This window comes from Saimiri boliviensis, chromosome 2 (genome assembly GCF_048565385.1).
Source record: "Saimiri boliviensis isolate mSaiBol1 chromosome 2, mSaiBol1.pri, whole genome shotgun sequence".
Taxonomy (NCBI): domain Eukaryota; kingdom Metazoa; phylum Chordata; class Mammalia; order Primates; family Cebidae; genus Saimiri; species Saimiri boliviensis.
The window spans coordinates 65,077,060-65,094,933 of record NC_133450.1 but is presented as its reverse complement, the minus strand read 5'-3'; the positions used below and the strand labels follow the sequence as shown (position 1 = coordinate 65,094,933).

General features: G+C 45.3%; 1 protein-coding gene across 6 annotated transcripts in view; it reads right to left on the bottom strand.

Moving 5' to 3' along the window:
- Nucleotides 1–17,874, bottom strand: part of TTC7B (tetratricopeptide repeat domain 7B) — a 269,079-nt gene that overhangs the window by 181,238 nt on the left and 69,967 nt on the right. For 3 of the 6 annotated variants that reach the window (XM_039469191.2, XM_039469195.2, XM_039469193.2), the window contains exons 5-6: nucleotides 7,115–7,236; nucleotides 6,439–6,462 (exon numbers count right to left, since the gene is read on the bottom strand). In XM_039469191.2, the coding sequence (XP_039325125.1) occupies nucleotides 6,439–6,462; nucleotides 7,115–7,236 (146 nt within the window). The remainder of the gene's footprint in view (nucleotides 1–6,438; nucleotides 6,463–7,114; nucleotides 7,237–17,874) is intronic. The other 3 variants (XM_039469190.2, XM_039469192.2, XM_039469194.2) reach the window with 1 other exon arrangement.

Sequence of the window (17,874 nt, the reverse complement as noted above, 5' to 3'; positions counted from 1 at the left end):
AGGCAAATTCTGGATTTCTCCTTTTCTAGATCCGATCCTCTCCTTGTCACCACCCAGCTAACCAACTGTTCAAGGCTGAAACTGGGGAGTCATCTCTGGTTCCTCCATTTCCCTTATCCTCTGTCCCCCAAATCCAATTCACTAGCAGTCCTAACTCTGGTAGTTCTAACAGATAACTGAAATGCACCCACTTCTGTTGGTCTCTACACCCGTTCTTACCTTGAAGACAGGCATCTAATGTCTTCACCACCTAGTATCACCTACCCTTGGTGCAGGTGACTTGCGGACTTTTCTTAGAACAATCATCACTCTCCCACTATATGCTGCACAGTAGACCTGCCTTCTGGGTAAGCCAGACTCAGAGAGTCTGTGACCTTCCTCCTTCCAATGCTTCAGCTACACTGGACTCCTTTCTGATTCTTGAACACACCAAGTTCTTTCCTGGGTCAAGACCTCTGCACATTCTGCGCCCCCTCCCTGGAGTCCTCTTTCCCCTGTGCTGGGCCTGGTGAGTTCCTTCTCACCCTTCAAGTCTTGGTCTCATCTCAATGTCACCTCTTCTGGAGACCCGGCCAGGCCACCCTATCTAAGCAAGGGCCCTCTGTTATTTGCTTTCACTGCACCCATTCGCTTCCTAGCACCTATTCCAATTTGTAATTACATGCAACCAGTACTTACCTATTATCTGTCTCCCTCACTAGACTGTCTCCTCCCTGAGAGCTTGGACTATGTCGCTTATATTGGCCAGTATATAGTAGTACGGAGCACAGTACTTGGTACTTAACAGAACTCAACAAATACTAGTTGAATAACAGACCAAACCCACTGCATGCCAGGTCCTGTGCTGAAAGCTTTATAGGAACATCACCAGATGTCTACAGAAACCATCACTCCAGCCAGACTGGTCTCCTATGTTGAAGAATACACACAATACTTAGTATAGGCTTAACTCCATACTCTACCGACCTCTGGCACTTCCCCAGCTGTAGGCATCTACGCCACCTCAAGCCCACTTTTCCAAATCTTCACTCCCCTTTCCAAATCACATGGCTGTCCCAGCAGAGCAGCACTCCCATTTGCTTCTGTGGCAACCTGGACTTCCCCAGTCATAACACATATGACCGTCCTGAAACGACTTATTGTAATTCCTAATTCTCCATGAGACTCAGTTCTCCATGAATTCTAGGAAGGCAGGGACTTTGTCTCTCCTCTTCACCACTCATCCCCATGACTTAATGTAGGCTCTGTGAAATAGTTTGGATGTGTGATCTAAATCTCATATTGAAATATAATCCCCTATGTCGGAAATGGGCCCTGGTAGGGGTGACTGCACTGTAGGGGTGAATTTCTCATGAATAGTTTAGCACCATCCCCCTTGGTACTCCTCACGATAATGAGTGAGTTCTCATGAGATCTGTTCATTTAAAAGTGTGTGACACCCCCTTTGCCCTAGCCGTCTCACTCCTGCTCTGGCCCTGTGATGACTCTGCTCCCCCTTTGCCTTCCAACACGATTGCAAATTTCCTGAGGCCTCCCCAGAAATCAAGCAGATGTCAGCATCATGCTTCCTGCAGAGCCTGTGGAATGGTAAGTCAATTAAACCTCTTTTCTTTATAAAATACCCAGTATCAGATATTTCTTTACAGCAATGAGAGAACGGCCCAACACAGCCCTGACAATGATGGTACACAATGAATCCTCATTAACTGAATGAACAAATGGCCCTACTCGAATGCAGGAATAAATGGGCCTGGAAGCTTCAGCTCATTTAAAGTGATCAGGTGTTCTTTCATTGTTTTTTCTTTTATAGAACCACATCTTAACCTTTAAAGTTACTAATGTTTATGTCTTCGCCTTTTTTCTTTTCTCTACCATCTCCCAGATGACAAGGCCCATTTCCTTGTCATCTCTGTATCTCTTGAAGAGTGTTGTGTACAAAAAAGTGGTGGTTATTAAATGCTTACAGGAAACGTGTGTGAATTCTCTCACGTTCACTGCAGTAGACTCGTACTGTCAAAAGTAGTGTGCAGTTTTAAACGTGAACACTTTTACCCCTGTAAGAGGAAGATGACCTCTAGAAGGCCAGAATACAAAGGCAACAAAGTTGCTTAAGCACCCAGAGAGACAAGTACATCCAGCAAAGCATGCTCACCTCCTGGAGGGCACCCTCGCCATGATCACCTCCACAATCACACGGGATGTGGGAGCCTGTCTGCTGCCATTGCTGTCTCTGAGACATAAGCCCAGGCAGCATGCCTCCTCAGCAGCCCACAGGACCCAGAAGGCCCTCTTGGACTCCTTTTCCTGCCTTCTAAGTCTAGGTTACACTGAGCAGGGCTAAACAATTGCGAAGAGATTATGCAGGAAGACTGAAAGCCTTTTAAAGTGGATGCATAATGGTGACTAGTGGTCTATTTGTTTCACTACAAAAACAGAAATCCAAAAGCCCTTCCGTATCACTTTACTCCATGGCTTGATGCAAGTACCTCCGGGGAGCCTGAGGTTTGAAGCATCCCTGCCTGGCTTCCTGCTTTCTCTGAGTCAAGGCCTCCCAGGCAGCACTCAGTGATGTAACCCTGGAAATGGTACAGCCCTATAGGCACAGTCATTTGCCTTTTGCATCAATTTATCTCCACCCCACCTGAATTAAAATCAATTCCAAGTCAGGGAAAACACACTACAATCCGTTTTGCTTACCCCGGACACCTGACACAGCTAACAAGAAGCAAGGTTACTTTAAATGTGCTTTGCTACCCTTTGTTTACAAAAAAGGGTAAATATTCCTAAAGCAACCCACAGTAACTACTTGGCATCCCGGCCGGGCATGGTGGCACATGCCTATAATCCTAGCACTTTGGGAGGCCAAGGCAGGAGGATCGCTTGAGCCCAGGACTTCAAGGCTGCAGTGAGCTAGGATCATACCACTGCATTTCAGCCTGGGCCACAGAATAAGACCTTGACTCTATAAAGAGTTAAAAACCCAAAATTAATTGGCCTCCCCAAATCAAGCTTCTCTGGTGGCAATGACTGAAGTAGGAAGTGACAACTATCTCCACAGAAGGCCGAGGGTAATCCAAGGCTGAGGCCATTTGTCTGCTGCTAGCTGGGCTGCCAAATGAATACCCAGTGCTACCGCGGTCAGACCAGTCAGTCCCGCCTACTTTCTTTGAAAGTGAGTAAGACGTTATCCAAGTTTATGGTTACGCATCTTGAGCAGTATTCCCTTAAACCTGCAGCCACTGTAAAGAAATGCCCTGCCTCCATGAGGCTCAGTCATCAACTTCTCCATGAACTCCCACTTCAACCAGGATGTGACCTTAATCTGGTCCTACTTTCAGCTGGTAAGTCAGCCAGGCATCACCACCACTGGAAGTCACAACGTGCCTCCTGCTGTTTGCCTGACACCCCACAAGGTGCTTCCATGTGCATATTCTTATTTGCTCCTCACTACTGCTCTAAGAGGTGAGTGATATTCACCCTATTACACAGATAAAGAACACGAGACCCAGAGAGGAAGAGACGGCTGGTTCCAAACCCAGTGCCTGAGCTGCCCTTGCACAAGCCACTGCCCTTGCAGTGGTGACTTGGAGACAGCAACTCTGGCCCTCTGAGGGTAGTGCTCTGCTTTCACCCTCTGCAGAGCCTCACCCTCTGCAGAGCCTCAACAAGATGTTTTGTCAGTCTTAACAGGCTTGTTGCTGCCACCCAGAGGGATAAGAGAAATAGATATGAAATGGATCTGGGTACATTCGAAGTCAGACCACACCCAGAGACTTGGGACTGGGAGGCGGAGGAAGTTACCAGCCTGATGACAACTAGCTGTTCTCTCCTGCCTCATAAGGAAAGAGGGAGCTGAGGAAGAGAGGGACTAGAGAAGGAAGGGAAGGAAAAGATGGGAAGAAGAGGAAAAAGAAGGATGGGAGAGGGAAGACAAGGAGCCAGAAAGGGAGGCTGGGGGAGGAAGGGGAGGAGATAGAGATGCTTTGTGACGTGCTGTAGGTGAGACAGGAGGGAAAGCCTTAGGAGAAATCATGAAACCAGCAGAGGCTGGGAACTGTCTGTGGGCGATGTCCCGACCTGGGGGTGAAGTGCTACCTCACAGAGGCAGGGCGATGGACAGTCAATCCCTCCCATCAATCCCCTCTACACCGAGCAGCAGCACTTCCCACGCAGTGGCACAGTGGTGAAAGGACTGGAGCCCAAGTGACCTGCAGCAAGGTACATCCCCTGTGAGTCTAGATTTTTCTAAAGAATAGGGGCAATACTGCTCACGCTGCCCACTGCACAGGGCGGAGTGGCAATGCTGTGAGGACCAATGACCATGAAGGGCAAGCGTAAGCCAAACTTAAAAGCGGCACTGGGGTCTAAGGCCTCAGCAGGGGCCCAGGAACTGCTCCTGACGTCAGGTTTTCTGAAAGAGATGCCCAAGTCCACCAGCTCAGCAGTGACTTCTGGAAAAGACAGAAGAGTTCTAAAAGAACCAGATTCAATGCCAGCTCAGCAGTGACTTCTGGAAAAGACGGGAGAGTTCTAAAAGAACCAGATTCAATGCCAGCTCAGCAGTGACTTCTGGAAAAGACAGGAGAGTTCTAAAAGAACCAGATTCAATGCCAGCTCAGCAGTGACTTCTGGAAGACAGGGGAGTTCTAAAAGAACCAGATTCAAGACCATAATTCAGTGAGTCCTCAGGGACCACAAATAAAAAGCTAAGTATACGTTTAAGTATGTTCCTAAAGAAAAACATTATGTTTCATCAATTCCATCTCTTATTGCCAAACTCTTCTATACTGTGTTTTCCTACTACTGAAAATCAGCCACTCCTGTCTCTTATATCCTTCCAGATACATAGAAGAAAAGTGCAGAAAAGCAAAAGGAGTGAGACAGCAGGAGCAAGGCCATCAGAAAGAAGCGTGGGAGCTGCCGGCGCTCAGGGACAGCAGTTACCTCCATTCTATCCCTGCTTGCCGTAGGTGTCCACCGACAAATGAGCCTGGCTGTGGCCCTTGGGCCCTGAGTGGCCCGCCGGTATGGATCAAGCAGCCCTGACAGCACTTGGCATGTTCAAAACCACCTGATGGTCCCAATGGTTTTTCTCCTTTGTCCACGTTCTGTGGCCTCCAACCTGGCCCTCACCTCTACCTCCTAAAAGTAATCCCTCACTACTGTTGCACTGTCCCAGCCTAGGGACTGCAGCTAGCAGGGACCTTTGAGAGTACCTGGCCCAGAGCTGGGCGTGGTGGCTCACACCTGAAATCCCAGCACTTTGGGAAGCTAAGGCAGGCAGATCCCTTGAGCTCAGGAGTTTAAGACCAGCCTGGGCAACATAGCAAGACCCCATCTCAAAAAAAAAAAAAAAAAAAAAGAGAGTACCTGGCCCAATCCCATCCCTCGTCTTTAGCACCCAGAGAGAAGAGCAAGACAATAGGAAAAGATAAAAAGCTTCAAAGCTAAACACTTCCTTAAGGCTATATCAAGAGGCATTTCCTTGAACTTGGGTAAAGTACAATAAAATGAGAAATGAGTCGGTAGGCAATCCATGACATGTACTCCATCACCTAGTGCAAACCTCTCATTTTTTAGTTGGATTCCAGTGGGCAGCCAGTGTCTCAGGCGAGGAGGCCAGGGCCCAGTAGTCTTCCTGTCTCCCCAGGGAACAGGCTTCAAAGAAGAAAATAAATTCTCTAACCCACTCTTACTAATCTCACACAAAGCATTTTCAACTGAACACATTGGTATGGTACCCCTGGAATCCCCAGGGTGATTAATTCCAAGGTCTGGACTTCCATATTCACACATACAGACACAGGTTAGAGAGGAGGAGAGCAAGGGCTGGGAGCTCCTCTGTGATGACCACCATTTATTGTGAAGAGGAAAAGGAAACATTACTAGAAAAAATATTCCGTGTTCCCTCCCTTCTCCCTCTATTTGTAACAGCAAAGAAAACAGAACTTCACCTTAGCTTAGGGGACGTGCGCCATCACTCAAACAATCTCAATCCGTGGCAGATGAGATCCGATGCAATAGCATCTTTGTGCCAAGGCCATCAAGCTGCTGCAAACCTTGGGGTGTGTGTCATGGCCTTTTGTGGGCCACGCAGAGCTCGGCCAGAGGCCTCTGGACCAAAGCAGACCTTCTCTCACAAGCAGTTTAACAGGACTTGGAAAATAGGCATTTATTTTCAACTAATGGGAAATGAATGCATGTGGCTCTGGGCCACCAGGCAGATAAAATCCCAATTTCATGGGCGCTACACCCCAAGGTTTGAAGCTCTTAAAAATGAAGAGGGAGCAACTCCATTGTTCATTTTTCCAGAGGCTGGGGCTTGTGTCCCCTCTGCCATTCAAAGCACTACTGCACTACTCTAGAGGAGGGGAATGGGCCTCCAGGGGCCTCCCATGCAAAGTCTAGGGGGGTGCCACAGAGGAACCAGATACCTACTGTTGGTCTTCATGCACATCTATCCTGCAGCACAATGTCAAAACAAGGGACAACTGAAGAGATTTGGAACAGAATCAGCACATTTCTCACAAGAGCAACACAAAAAGGAAAACAAACATCAAATGCATTTGAGAGCTGTCCCTCCCATTCATGTTCTTCAACTTTCTCAAAGCCTTTTCAAAGGCAACTCAAGTTGGAAATGTTCTGGGGTGGCATGACAGCCACAATCACTGTCATAAAAACTGGCTGAGATTTGGCAAATGCAGTTCCCTGAACGATCAGCCAGTGAAAGGGTGATGCTCCTGTGTGCCAGGATTTCCAATTCATTAACTTTTTCCTCAACAAAATGGGGAAGCCCATGCAGAGCCATTCATGTTGGGCAGGCATGGGAAGGCGTGGCTCCCATCAGGCCCACCCCACTGGTCCTGTGGCTGTGTACATGTGACTTGGGTTCCCTCCCTCCCTTCTCCCACCTTCACATCTCATGGGAAAGCAAGAGAGCCAGGTAGAGAAGAGACAAAAACAGCCAATGTTCATTCTTGGAAAAAAAAAAAAATGCTCCAGTGGTAGTTCATATTTAAAAGTGCTTTGTTATAATAACTAAACTGGAGACAGCATTGTAAAGCTTTCTACTTTCCTTCTTTAGGAAGTGGATTAAAAAATGAAGAAGGCTTACCCATTTTTGAAATAGAGGACATGGGCTCTCTGAAGTCCTGTTTCTAGGAAAAAACCTAGTTCTTGATCGTGGGGAGCAGGGCCAGGCTTAGGGCTTCTGTTTTGAATATTAGTAAGTATTACCTAGAAGGGGAGAAAATTGGAAAACTAATCAGACGCACATCCAAGCCTACTTCCTTCAAACCCTATCTCTAAATGCACTGCACAACTTAAAAAACCAACTTCCTCACGCAAGTATCAGTGCAGAGGCACAGATGTCGGAGTGCAAGCGCTGGAAAAGCAGAGAGAATGGTTCTGCTAGACAGGAAGCCACCAAGCAACCCAGGGGCACACAGGGCCCTCCTGGTACTGAGAGCTGAGGAGCGGGGGCTGCTGATAAGCAGGTGGTGCCGGGAAAAGCACTAGAGATGGAGAGGCCCTGCTGAATGCCAGGATACTGGCAGGAAGGCTGAGCGACACAGAAGCAGGTCCTAGCAAAGGGAAGAAATAGTTGTGATCCACCAATGGCCAAGGTCACTAGCAGGCAGACTGCAGCTGCAGCCCGGCATGAGCTTGATGAGTTCCAAGATGAGCTGATGAGCGGTCCGCATTAGCCCGGAATCAACCAGAAAAAGGCAGACTCGCCAGGCTCCAGAGCCAAGGGACACTGCAGCTTTGCAGCCTGGTGAGGTTGGACTGTGTAGCACCCTCTATTCTTAAGGGGAGAGCTGAGCAAAACACCCTCTCTCCCCAAACTTAGCTTCTTATCTTGTCAACGGATAATGGGGTTTTTTAAGGTTTGAATTTTAGCCCTGCAAGAAAGACTGCCAACTAATCAGGAGAAAGACTTGCAAGTTGCGTTGGGGACACTGGAGTGTAAACATGTAGCCACTACTCTTTTTCAACTCACAAGTTGGCGTTATTATCCCCATTATATAGATGAGGGAAGCCTTCTCAGAGGGAAGCCTACTTGTGGCTCATGTAAAAACCATGCGAGTCTTCTCCAAACAAGCTGTCCACATTTGCTGAAAGTCAGCAGCTCTTCAAAGTACACAGTTGTTTGCCAAACCCCAAATATCCTAGAGGTCTTGAAACCTTAGTCTCCAAACAGTTGAAGTAATTACTAGTTCCCTAACCCACAAGCTTTGGGGATAAGAAAAGTAGAAAGTACATGATAAACAAGACATTGAGGAATGAAACCCAGGTGGGTAACCCTTGCATGTGAACCAGACCCCAGCACCTTATAGAAATTGCCCAGCTCTGTCCTGACTTAGCCCTCAGCTCTGCACCCCCGACTCTCCAGGGGTTCCTCCTCTCTGGGAACCTCATTTCCACCCACTACAGGCTCCTCCTCCACTCATCCTCCAAGTGTCAGAGATGCACATGGTGCCTTCCAAGCCCCGGTCCTTTCTCTCTTAGGTCTCTTGAGATGACCGCATCCATCCCTATGAGCTTCAAAATCATCAGTATGTTGCCAACGCCCAAATTTATAACTCTAGTCAAGACTTTCTCTGTGGATTTCAGACTCACATATCCAACTGCTGCACTTGGAGGTCCAGCATGGAAACTTTTAAAAATCATCCTTCATTTGCTTTTCAGCAGAGTTTTAATTTTGACATGCTATGATTATTTTAAAGCAAAAAATTCAGTACAGCACAAAAAAGAAAATAAAAAAAATCACCTCGCAATTCCATCATACAAAAATAACCACAGTTAACATTTATCGAACGACAATCCAGATATCTTTGTGGACACATGTATCAAGCAGAGAAAGATAAAAATCATTTTACAAAAAAATGAGATCACGTTATATATGCTAGTTTTAAATTTAAACTATTATATTTAATTTAGTTAAATTTAACAGAAGGAACAAAAGTGTAACCAAAGTTATACTTTACAAAGTTTGTCCCTCCTAATTATTTCTCAACTATGTCTGTGACTACCCATTTCTACTACCATTACCTCATCCGAGCCGCCAGGACTTCCTGTTAGATTTCTGTAACAGCCTCCTGAATGGACTTTCCACATCCTCTCTCACTTCCCTATTTCCCTTCCACTCTCTATAAGCAGCCTGATTTTTTTTTCTTTTTGAGACAGGGTCTCATTCTGTCACCTAAGCTGGAGTGCAGTGGCATGATCATGGCTCCCTGCAGCCTCAACCTCCGAGACTCAAACGATCCTCCCACCTCAGTCTCCCAAGTAGCTGGGACTACAGGCGTGTGCCACCATATTCGGCTCATTTTTGTACTTTTTGTAGAGATGAGGTTTCACCATGTTGCCCAGGCTGATCTTGCACTCCTGAGCTCAGGCGATCCAACTGCCTTGGCCTCTCAAAGTGCTGGGATTACAGGCATGAGCCACTACGCCTGGCCCCTAAATAATTTTTCAAAACCCAATCCGGATCGTGTTGCTCTTCAGCTCTTTTTCCTCTTTCTCTTCTCTCAGTTATCAGCTTGCTTCTTGCTTCCTCCGAAGGGCCTTTTCTAACAACCAGCATAAAGGAAGTCTGCCTTATTAGCCCGCTCACAGCATCCTTTCCTATTCCTTCACTGCACTTGGCATTGTATTTCTTTACTTGATTTCTGGCTGTCTCTCTCTACTGTGCTACAAATTCCACAAAGTCAGAGGCCACACTTGTTTTATTCACCCAGAGCCTACTGCAGTGTCTAGTGCAGCGTAAGCATTCAATATACCTAGTAAATTAATAAATGAATAAATTGTCAAGGCCAATCATAAAAGGCAACAGGAAAGTAACCCACTGCGTATTAGGCACCATGTGGGTACACGGCTACCTCATTTCTTCCTCCACAAATCCCCACTGAGATACACACCATTAGCCTCCCTTTACCAGAGGGGAAGCAGAGACTGCTCCACCAAGTGAGGTGCCTGAATCATGCGGCTTGAGAGCGGTGGAGCTCCTGCGGAAACCCAGGTCCCCATGACTCCACAGCCGGGCTCCTTCCCCTTCATCTGTGTCTGCTCACAGAGCAAAGTCCAAAACACAAGGGCAGCCAGGAGGCGGCTTACGGTTATAAATGGGAAGAATGGGAAGAATGGGAAGGACGCAGGAGAAGCCTCAGAGGGAACAGTATAGCTCACGGCTTACCCTGAAGTCTAAGCATCTTGAACTTAATCTCTTCCTCACAAAGAGCCTCCAACACATGGGCCTGGGCAGGAGCATTGTTTGGCAGTGCTGAAGCCACCACTTGTTCTGTGGATAAACACTTCCAGCGAGGAGACTGCCAACAGGCGTCCTTAGCAAGCGCAGCCGGCCCTGGTAGAAGCCAGCACCCAATGACCAAGGAAGCACAGGGGAAGCGGCCGAAGATTTTAGTCCAAAGACCCAGGTGCAGTGTCTGGTTCTGACACTGCTCGCCCACCATTCGAGGACTTAGGACACCTCTGACCTCACAGACCTTCACTGCCCTCATCTATATAATGGGGATAAGGGCTGCCTCACACAGTTGATTTGAATTGCAAATGAGAAACTTCATGAACAAATATTATACATTATGATACAAATATTATAATCCTTAATGGAGCTATATTAACTTCATGAGTAGATATTATATATTCTCGTACAAACAGTATAATCTTTAATGGAGATATATTAAAGAGTTACCTTTAAATAGAAGCAAAATAAAAATCTTTATTTCTTAACATTGCTTTATAAATTCTGGCAATAAGGCATGAGAGATCTAAGATGGAAAATATTAGAAAGGAAGAAATAGGCCAGGCATTGGTGGCTCACGCTTGTAATTCCATCACTATGGGAGGCCGAGGCGGGTGGATGGCCTGAGCTCAGGAGTTCGAGACCAGCCTGGGCAACACAGGGAAACCTTGCCATTTAAAAAAAATAATTAAAAAAAAAAAAACTACTAAAATCTTTAGAACAAAAAGTCCTGACAAAATAGGAAGAGGGTTATAGATGACAGGAGACTAAAAATATAATTCTGTAAATTAATGTATGGAATTAAGAATTCAACCGAATCCCACAAGGCTTTTTCTTGAACTCAACAAAATTATTCTAAAATTTATCTGGAAGTATTAGAAAGAGAGAAGAACAAAGGATAATCTGAAAAATAAAAGTGATGAGTAGCTACTAATCATTCAGGTGTTGAAACCTGTCATAAAGATGTGCCTATGGAACAGTGTCATATTATCATATTAGTGTGACACAATGAGGAGCCAGGAGGAGGCTTAAGGTTATAAAGGGAAGAACGGGAAGCTTAGTGCAACCAAATTAAAAAGCCAGAAATTACTGTAGTATCTAAATTTATTGAATGACTAGAAACTTATGACAGAAGATATGAAAAGGAAAGATAAGATCATCTTAAAGTAGCACTGAAGTTTGGGAAAAATTAATTTAGAGCTATATATATACCAAACTGAACCCCATTTTCATCTATACTTGGAAATTAAAAGTTTTTTATATGTTTGCTTTTGTTTGTTTTTAAAGGTTTCTCTGTACATAGTGAAAAAGTTTGTTTTTTGGTTTTGCTTTGTTTTGTTTTGTTTTGTTTTGTTTTGTTTTTTAAGGTAGGGGGAAGGGGTCCAGTCTCAATGGCTCATGCCTGTAATCACAGTACTTTGAGAGGCTAAGGCAGGAGAATAGCTTGAAGCCAGGAGTTCAAGACCAGCCTGGGTAACAAAGTGAGAACCTGTGTCTACAGAAAATGTAAAAATATGCCGGGCACAGTGGCATGCAGCTGTAGTCCCAGCTAACTGGGAAACTGAGACAGGAGGATCTCCTGAGCTCAGGAGTTTGAAGCTGCAGCGAGCTACGATCACACCGCTACACTCTAGCCTGAGCAACAGAGCAAGACCCTGTCTCTAAAAAAAAAAAAAAAAAAAAAAAAAATCTATCTATCTATCTATCTATATGTATGTATGTAGGTATGTATGGAAAACGGTGGAAAATTATCAAATCCTAGGGAGGTTTATTCCAACACTCAAGCTTGAAAAACAGTAAAATAAAATATAATTATAAAGATAATCAGATTGAACTATATACAGATTCAAAATTTATAAGCAACTTTGAAAAATTACTGGTTAGGAAAATATTCAGAGCAAATATGATAAAGAGTTAACATATTTATGACACAGTTTATTCAAACTGTAAGAAAAACACCATTTCTAAACATTAGACAAAAAAGACAGGCAGACAAAAAAAAAAGGTTAAACATAAAGTTGCCACATGACCCAGAAATTCCACTTGTAAATATACTCAAGAAAACTGAAAACATATGTCTACACAGGAACCTGCATACAAATATTTATAGCAGCATCATTCATAATAGCAAAAAAAAAAAAAAAAAAGCAACCCCAATGCATATCAATTAGTGGATGGATGAATACAATGTAGCATATATCCACACAATGGCACAATATTTAAAAATGTAAAGAAACAAAGTACTGATACATGCTACTACATGAATGAATCTTCAGAACATGATGCTATGCCAAAGAAGCCAGTCATAAAAGATCACATATTGTATGATTCTATTTCTTTCTTATTTTTATTTTATTCCTTTTTTTGTTTGTTTGTTTTGTTTTTTTTTTTTTTGAGATGGTATCTTGCTCTGTTGCCCAGGCTAGGGTGCAGTGGTGCAATCTTGGCCCACCGTAACCTTCATCTCCCGGGCTGAAGCGATTCTCCTGCCTCAGCCTCCCAAGTAGCTGGGATGCAGGTGCCCGCTACCCCGCCCAGCTAATTTTTGTATTTTTAGAAGACATGGGGTTTCACCATGTTGGCCAGGCTGGTCTTGAACTCCTGACCCTGTGATCCACCCACCTTGGCCTCCCAAAGTGCTGGAATTACAGGCAGGAGCCACCACGCCTGGCGTATGATTCTATTTCTATGAAATGTCCAGAATGTGCAAATCTACAGAGACAGACAGTAGATTAATAGTTGCCTAGAGCTGGGGAGACTGGACATAAAATGGGGATTGACTTATAATGAGTGTGAGGTTTCTCTCTAGGGTGATGAAATCTACAATTAAATATTGGTAATGATTACTGAACTCTGGGAATATGTTAAGAACCATTGTACGATTTAAAAGGGTGAATTGTATGGTCACAGTAATACTATTTTTGAAACAAGAAAATAGAAATATAACTAGTAATGTAACTAGATATATAACTAGTATAAAAAAAATTTCAGCCTCACTGGTAATTGAAAAAATGTAAACTAAACTTGCAAGGTACCATTTTCATCTAGCAATTTCAGCAAAATAACTTCTGTCAACATTACAAAGAAACCACTACTCTCCTATATGGCTATAGAAGGAAGCAGTAGAGTCAGGGCGAGGTGACTCAGGCCTGTAATCCCAGCCCTTTGGGAGGATGAGGCAGGTAAATCGCCTAAGGTCAGGAGTTGGAGATCAGCCTGGCCAACATGGTGAAACCTCATCTCTACCAAAAATATAAAAATTAGTTGGGTGTGGTGGTGGGCGCCTGTAATCCCAGCTACGCAAGAGGCTGAGGCAGGAGAATTGCCTGAATCTGGGAGGTAGAGGTTGCAGTGAGCCAAGATCCCACCATTGCACTCCAGCATGGGCAACAAGAGTGAAACTACAGCTTGGGGGTGGGGGGGTGGGGGTGGGGAAAGAAGTTAGTAGAAATTGTAGAAAGCAACCGGACACAATATATAGTAGTAAGAATGGTAAAATATCCTCACTTCTAAGAATTTGCCCTTAGGAAATAATGTAAAGCAAGAGAAAAAAGCAATCTGAAGGAAGTTGGCGTGGAAGCATTATTTACAACAGCTTATACACAACAACAGGCTCATCATACGGCAGAGGCCACGGACATGAGACTAGCCTGGGCAACACAGAGACCTCGTCCCTACAAAAATTAAAAAATGAGCCAGGTGTGGTGGTGTGTGCCTGTGGTCCCAACTACTTGGGAGGCAGAGGATCGCTTGGGCCTGCGAGGTTGAAGCTGCAGTGAGCCAAGATCGCACCACTGCATTCCAGCTTGGGCAATGGAGCGAAACCCTACCTCAGAAAAAAAGAAAGAAAAACGAAAGGAAATACACAAAAATTAAAATAAGCAACTGCTCTTGCCTGGTATCCAGACTCTCCCAACGCAGTTTTCACTGTTTCCTACTCCAGGCTCCTACTCCAGGCTCCCAGATGAAGGGCTCAAAGTCAGAGGTGCCTAGAGCAGAAGTACCTGCCTAGCTCGTCAGTTTCTGGAAGTGTCTTTAAGGAAATATTACATCAGGCTGTGAACTGTCCCTGCTGCTTCAGCCTGAGTGAAAAGGTAGGCCTGAACAGGAAGGAAAGGAGGAATCGGCCTTTTCTTTACTGTCTCACATTTTAAAGTTAGAAGCACAATCACCTGGCCCTCTAGAGCCACGCGCTGCCTTTCTCAGCAGCAGCGCTGAATGCTTTTCCTGGGACACCTGGTTCAGGTTCAGGATTCGCAGTAACCTGCGTCTAATCCAGGTAGGAATCCAACACGTCAGCAACATCACTGCAAGTGTCTGGGTCGGGTGAACATATCCACTTGAGGCACGGCCAGGCTGCAACAGCTCCTTCATGAACACAGGAATTCTAGGTGGGGCGCTGTAATTCTAGGTGGAGGCCTGGTGCTTCTTCTAGAAACTTTAGCACTAAAACAGCCAATAAAACATTACGGGTACCCCATAACTTCACGTTAACTTCTTTTCTAAAATAGGGTGTGGAGAAATGAACTGTCAGCAGAAGGTAAAGTTCCACCCTGGCTCTCCTCCTGCTCAAGAGAGCCATAACCAGCTGACTGGCTGATGTGTGCAAAGGACAGAGACAGGATGGTTTCACCTGCCAAGAGCAGGGCTCATATTATGATGTCCAAGGGTGAAGTCATCTTTATTCCCATCACTGCGTGTCTAGAAGCTCCTTGCGGGGTAGATAACTTTATTTACTGTTGGCATAATGCCATCATCTGAAGATAAACTAATCAAGGTCAGCCTTTGTCATTTCTATCTGCTCTAATGTCATTTATTTGATTAAATTATTTTATGTGTTCAATTTTAGAGGTAATACATCTGTTATTCTCCTTCAGAAAATAAACTATCACAGACTATTTGTAGGTGTCCCTGTGACTCTGCTATAACAAGGACAATATTAAACAAATATTTGATGCACGCAGCATTCATTTATTCACATTTTCTTGGCCTCGCCTCTGCGTCTGGAACTAGAGGGCGGAGTAACACCTAGAAAGCTCCTAGGTACTGCCTGGCACGTGCTAGTGCTCAGCAAGGGCCAGCTGTCTTGTCCCCGGAAATCAGACAAGTCAGGCAGAATGAGCCCCGCCCTGGAAGCACACAGAAACAAACCGACCAAGGTCAAGCGACCAGGAGTGAACAGAGAAGTCCAGACACAGGGACTCCAGGCAAAACGTTTTTCCACTGGCTTCAGCACAAGAAAGGGAAAAGCCAATTCTCCTGAAAAAAATTACTGCACAAACATTCCCGTGAAATTCTTTAACTTTTTTTTTGAGACAAACTCTCACTCTGTTGCCCAGGTTGGAGAGCAATCTCAGCTCACCGCAACCTCCGCCTCCTGGGTTCAAGCAATTCTCCTGCCTCAGCCTCCCGAGTAGCTGGGATTACAGGCTCCCGCCACCAAACACAGCTAATTTTTGTATTTTCAGTGGAGACGGGGTTTCACCATGTTGGCCAGGCTGGTCTCAAACTCCTGACCTCAGGAAATCTGCCCCCTCGGCCACCCAAACTGCTGGGATTACAGGTGTAAGCCACCACATCCATCCTCTTCAACATTTTTAACGAAACAGTGTGGTTGCAATATTCTCGATTTTAACCTGAGTATCTAAAATCGTCCGAGGTTAGGAAAGACTCCACAGCCAGGTGACACAGGAACGGATAAGGGTAAGAGAGCTGACACTGACTGCATGCTGACCGTGTGCCGGGAAGTACATGGGTTAACCCGCCTCACTTCACAGCAGCCTCACGGCAACCAGGACTTCGGCTTTACAGACGAGGATCCTGAGGCACAGAGAGGCTGAGCAGCCCGCCCAAAGTCCCACGGCGAACGGGGGCAAGGCTGGGGTCCCAACACTGGCAGTCACTCCCCCACAGTGCTCTGTGGCCTCCCACAGCTCTGTCAGCTGCGTGGGGGAAGCCAGGTCAGCCCTCGTTCAGAGGTGTCACTGCCCTTTAAGAAACCAACAACTCAGAACATCCCAGAACATCACTGGACACCACCCTCGCCCAGCCACCACCAGATAAACCCAGAGAACGGTACTCCCTCAGAAGCACGATTACGAAAAGTCACTGGTCACAACACTCCCAACTGTCTCCAAAAATCCTCCCCAAATTTTACTTGTGCTAGTGAATAAAGTTAAAATGCCCAAAGGCCCCAGCAAGCAGGAGTTTCTTCACTACAGAAAGGCAGGGAAGTGAGGGGAACCCCAGAGAGGCTGCCTGCCCAGCAGAGCAAACAGGAACAGCCTGTGGGGTTTCCTACCTGGCAGGGCTGCTCCCAAACTCAGCCCTATTTGCCTTGGCTTGCTCACAGCTTTTAACAGATTCCATTCCCTTTCCCGTTTTCAATTCAACATATTTCTTACTGAGTTTAAAACTAAGTCAATTAAGTTCAAAATTCAAAAAAAGAAAAAGGCCAACCAGTATCTCTTGCACAGCGTACAATGATCTTGCCACATAAAAACTGCCAACTTCCACCCTGCCCGTTGGTCACTTAAGGAAGGTTATTCTCCCCCTAGCCTTCTGCTCAATCAACAATTAATTTCTTGAGTACCTACTACAATCAAAACAGATGTTGGATTCATTCAATCTCTCTCATTGCTAATACCTCAGCGTGCTGAAATCTGGGGAGATTGAAACTGGTTTCCCATAAAGGAAAACTCATGCTGAACAATCACAGCCAGAAATTTGAAGATCGTCTACATACACTGAGATTTAACCTTAGGCTAAAGAAGCTGCTTCCCCAATGCCACCAAAAGCTAAAGCTTACTTGGTCAAATAAAACACACTTATTGACTTTTTTTTTTTTTTTTAAGTGCAGTGGTGCAATCAGTGCACTGCAGCCTCAAACTTCTAGGCTCAAGCAATCCTCCCACCTCAGCCTCCCAAATAGCTGGAACTACAGACACATGCCACCATGTCTAGCTAATTTATTTCTCTTTCTTTTTTTCTTTCTTCCTTTCTCTTTCATTTCTTTCTTTCCTTTCTTGCCTTCCTCTTTCTTTTTTCTTTTTCTTTTCTTCCTTCTTTCTCTCTCTCTCCTTCCCTCCCTTCCTCCTTTCTTTCTTTTTCTCTCTGTCTTTCTCTTTCTCTCTCTTTCTCTTTTGTAGAGACAAGGTCTCACTATGTTGACCAGGCTGGTCTTAAACTTCTGGCCTCAAGTGATCCTCCTGCCTTGGCCTCTCAAAGTGCCAGGATTACAGTCATGAGCCATCACACCCAGCCTTATTGAGCACTTTCTCTAAGTAAGGGTGTGGGGAAATGACATGGTTTTTATTTTTTTGCAGCAGCCTGGGAGAATGAAGTGAGCCAGCCCTGAACTAGGTGTCACGTGAGCTGGGTTCTAAAACTAGTTTTGGCCTAACTTTCTGTGTGTGCCTGGGCTCTCCCTTTCTGGACCTCAAGGTTCCTGTCAAAAATCCAACATCTTATGATCACCATTTCCCCAAAATCAAAGAAAAGGCTTTCTTCTAAATCCTACAACTATACAAGAAGTCTCCTTGACGGTCCTCCTGAAGACTCCAGCACTGAATGGAGAGCTGTGGGTGAGAACACAAAGGAAGTGTATTCAG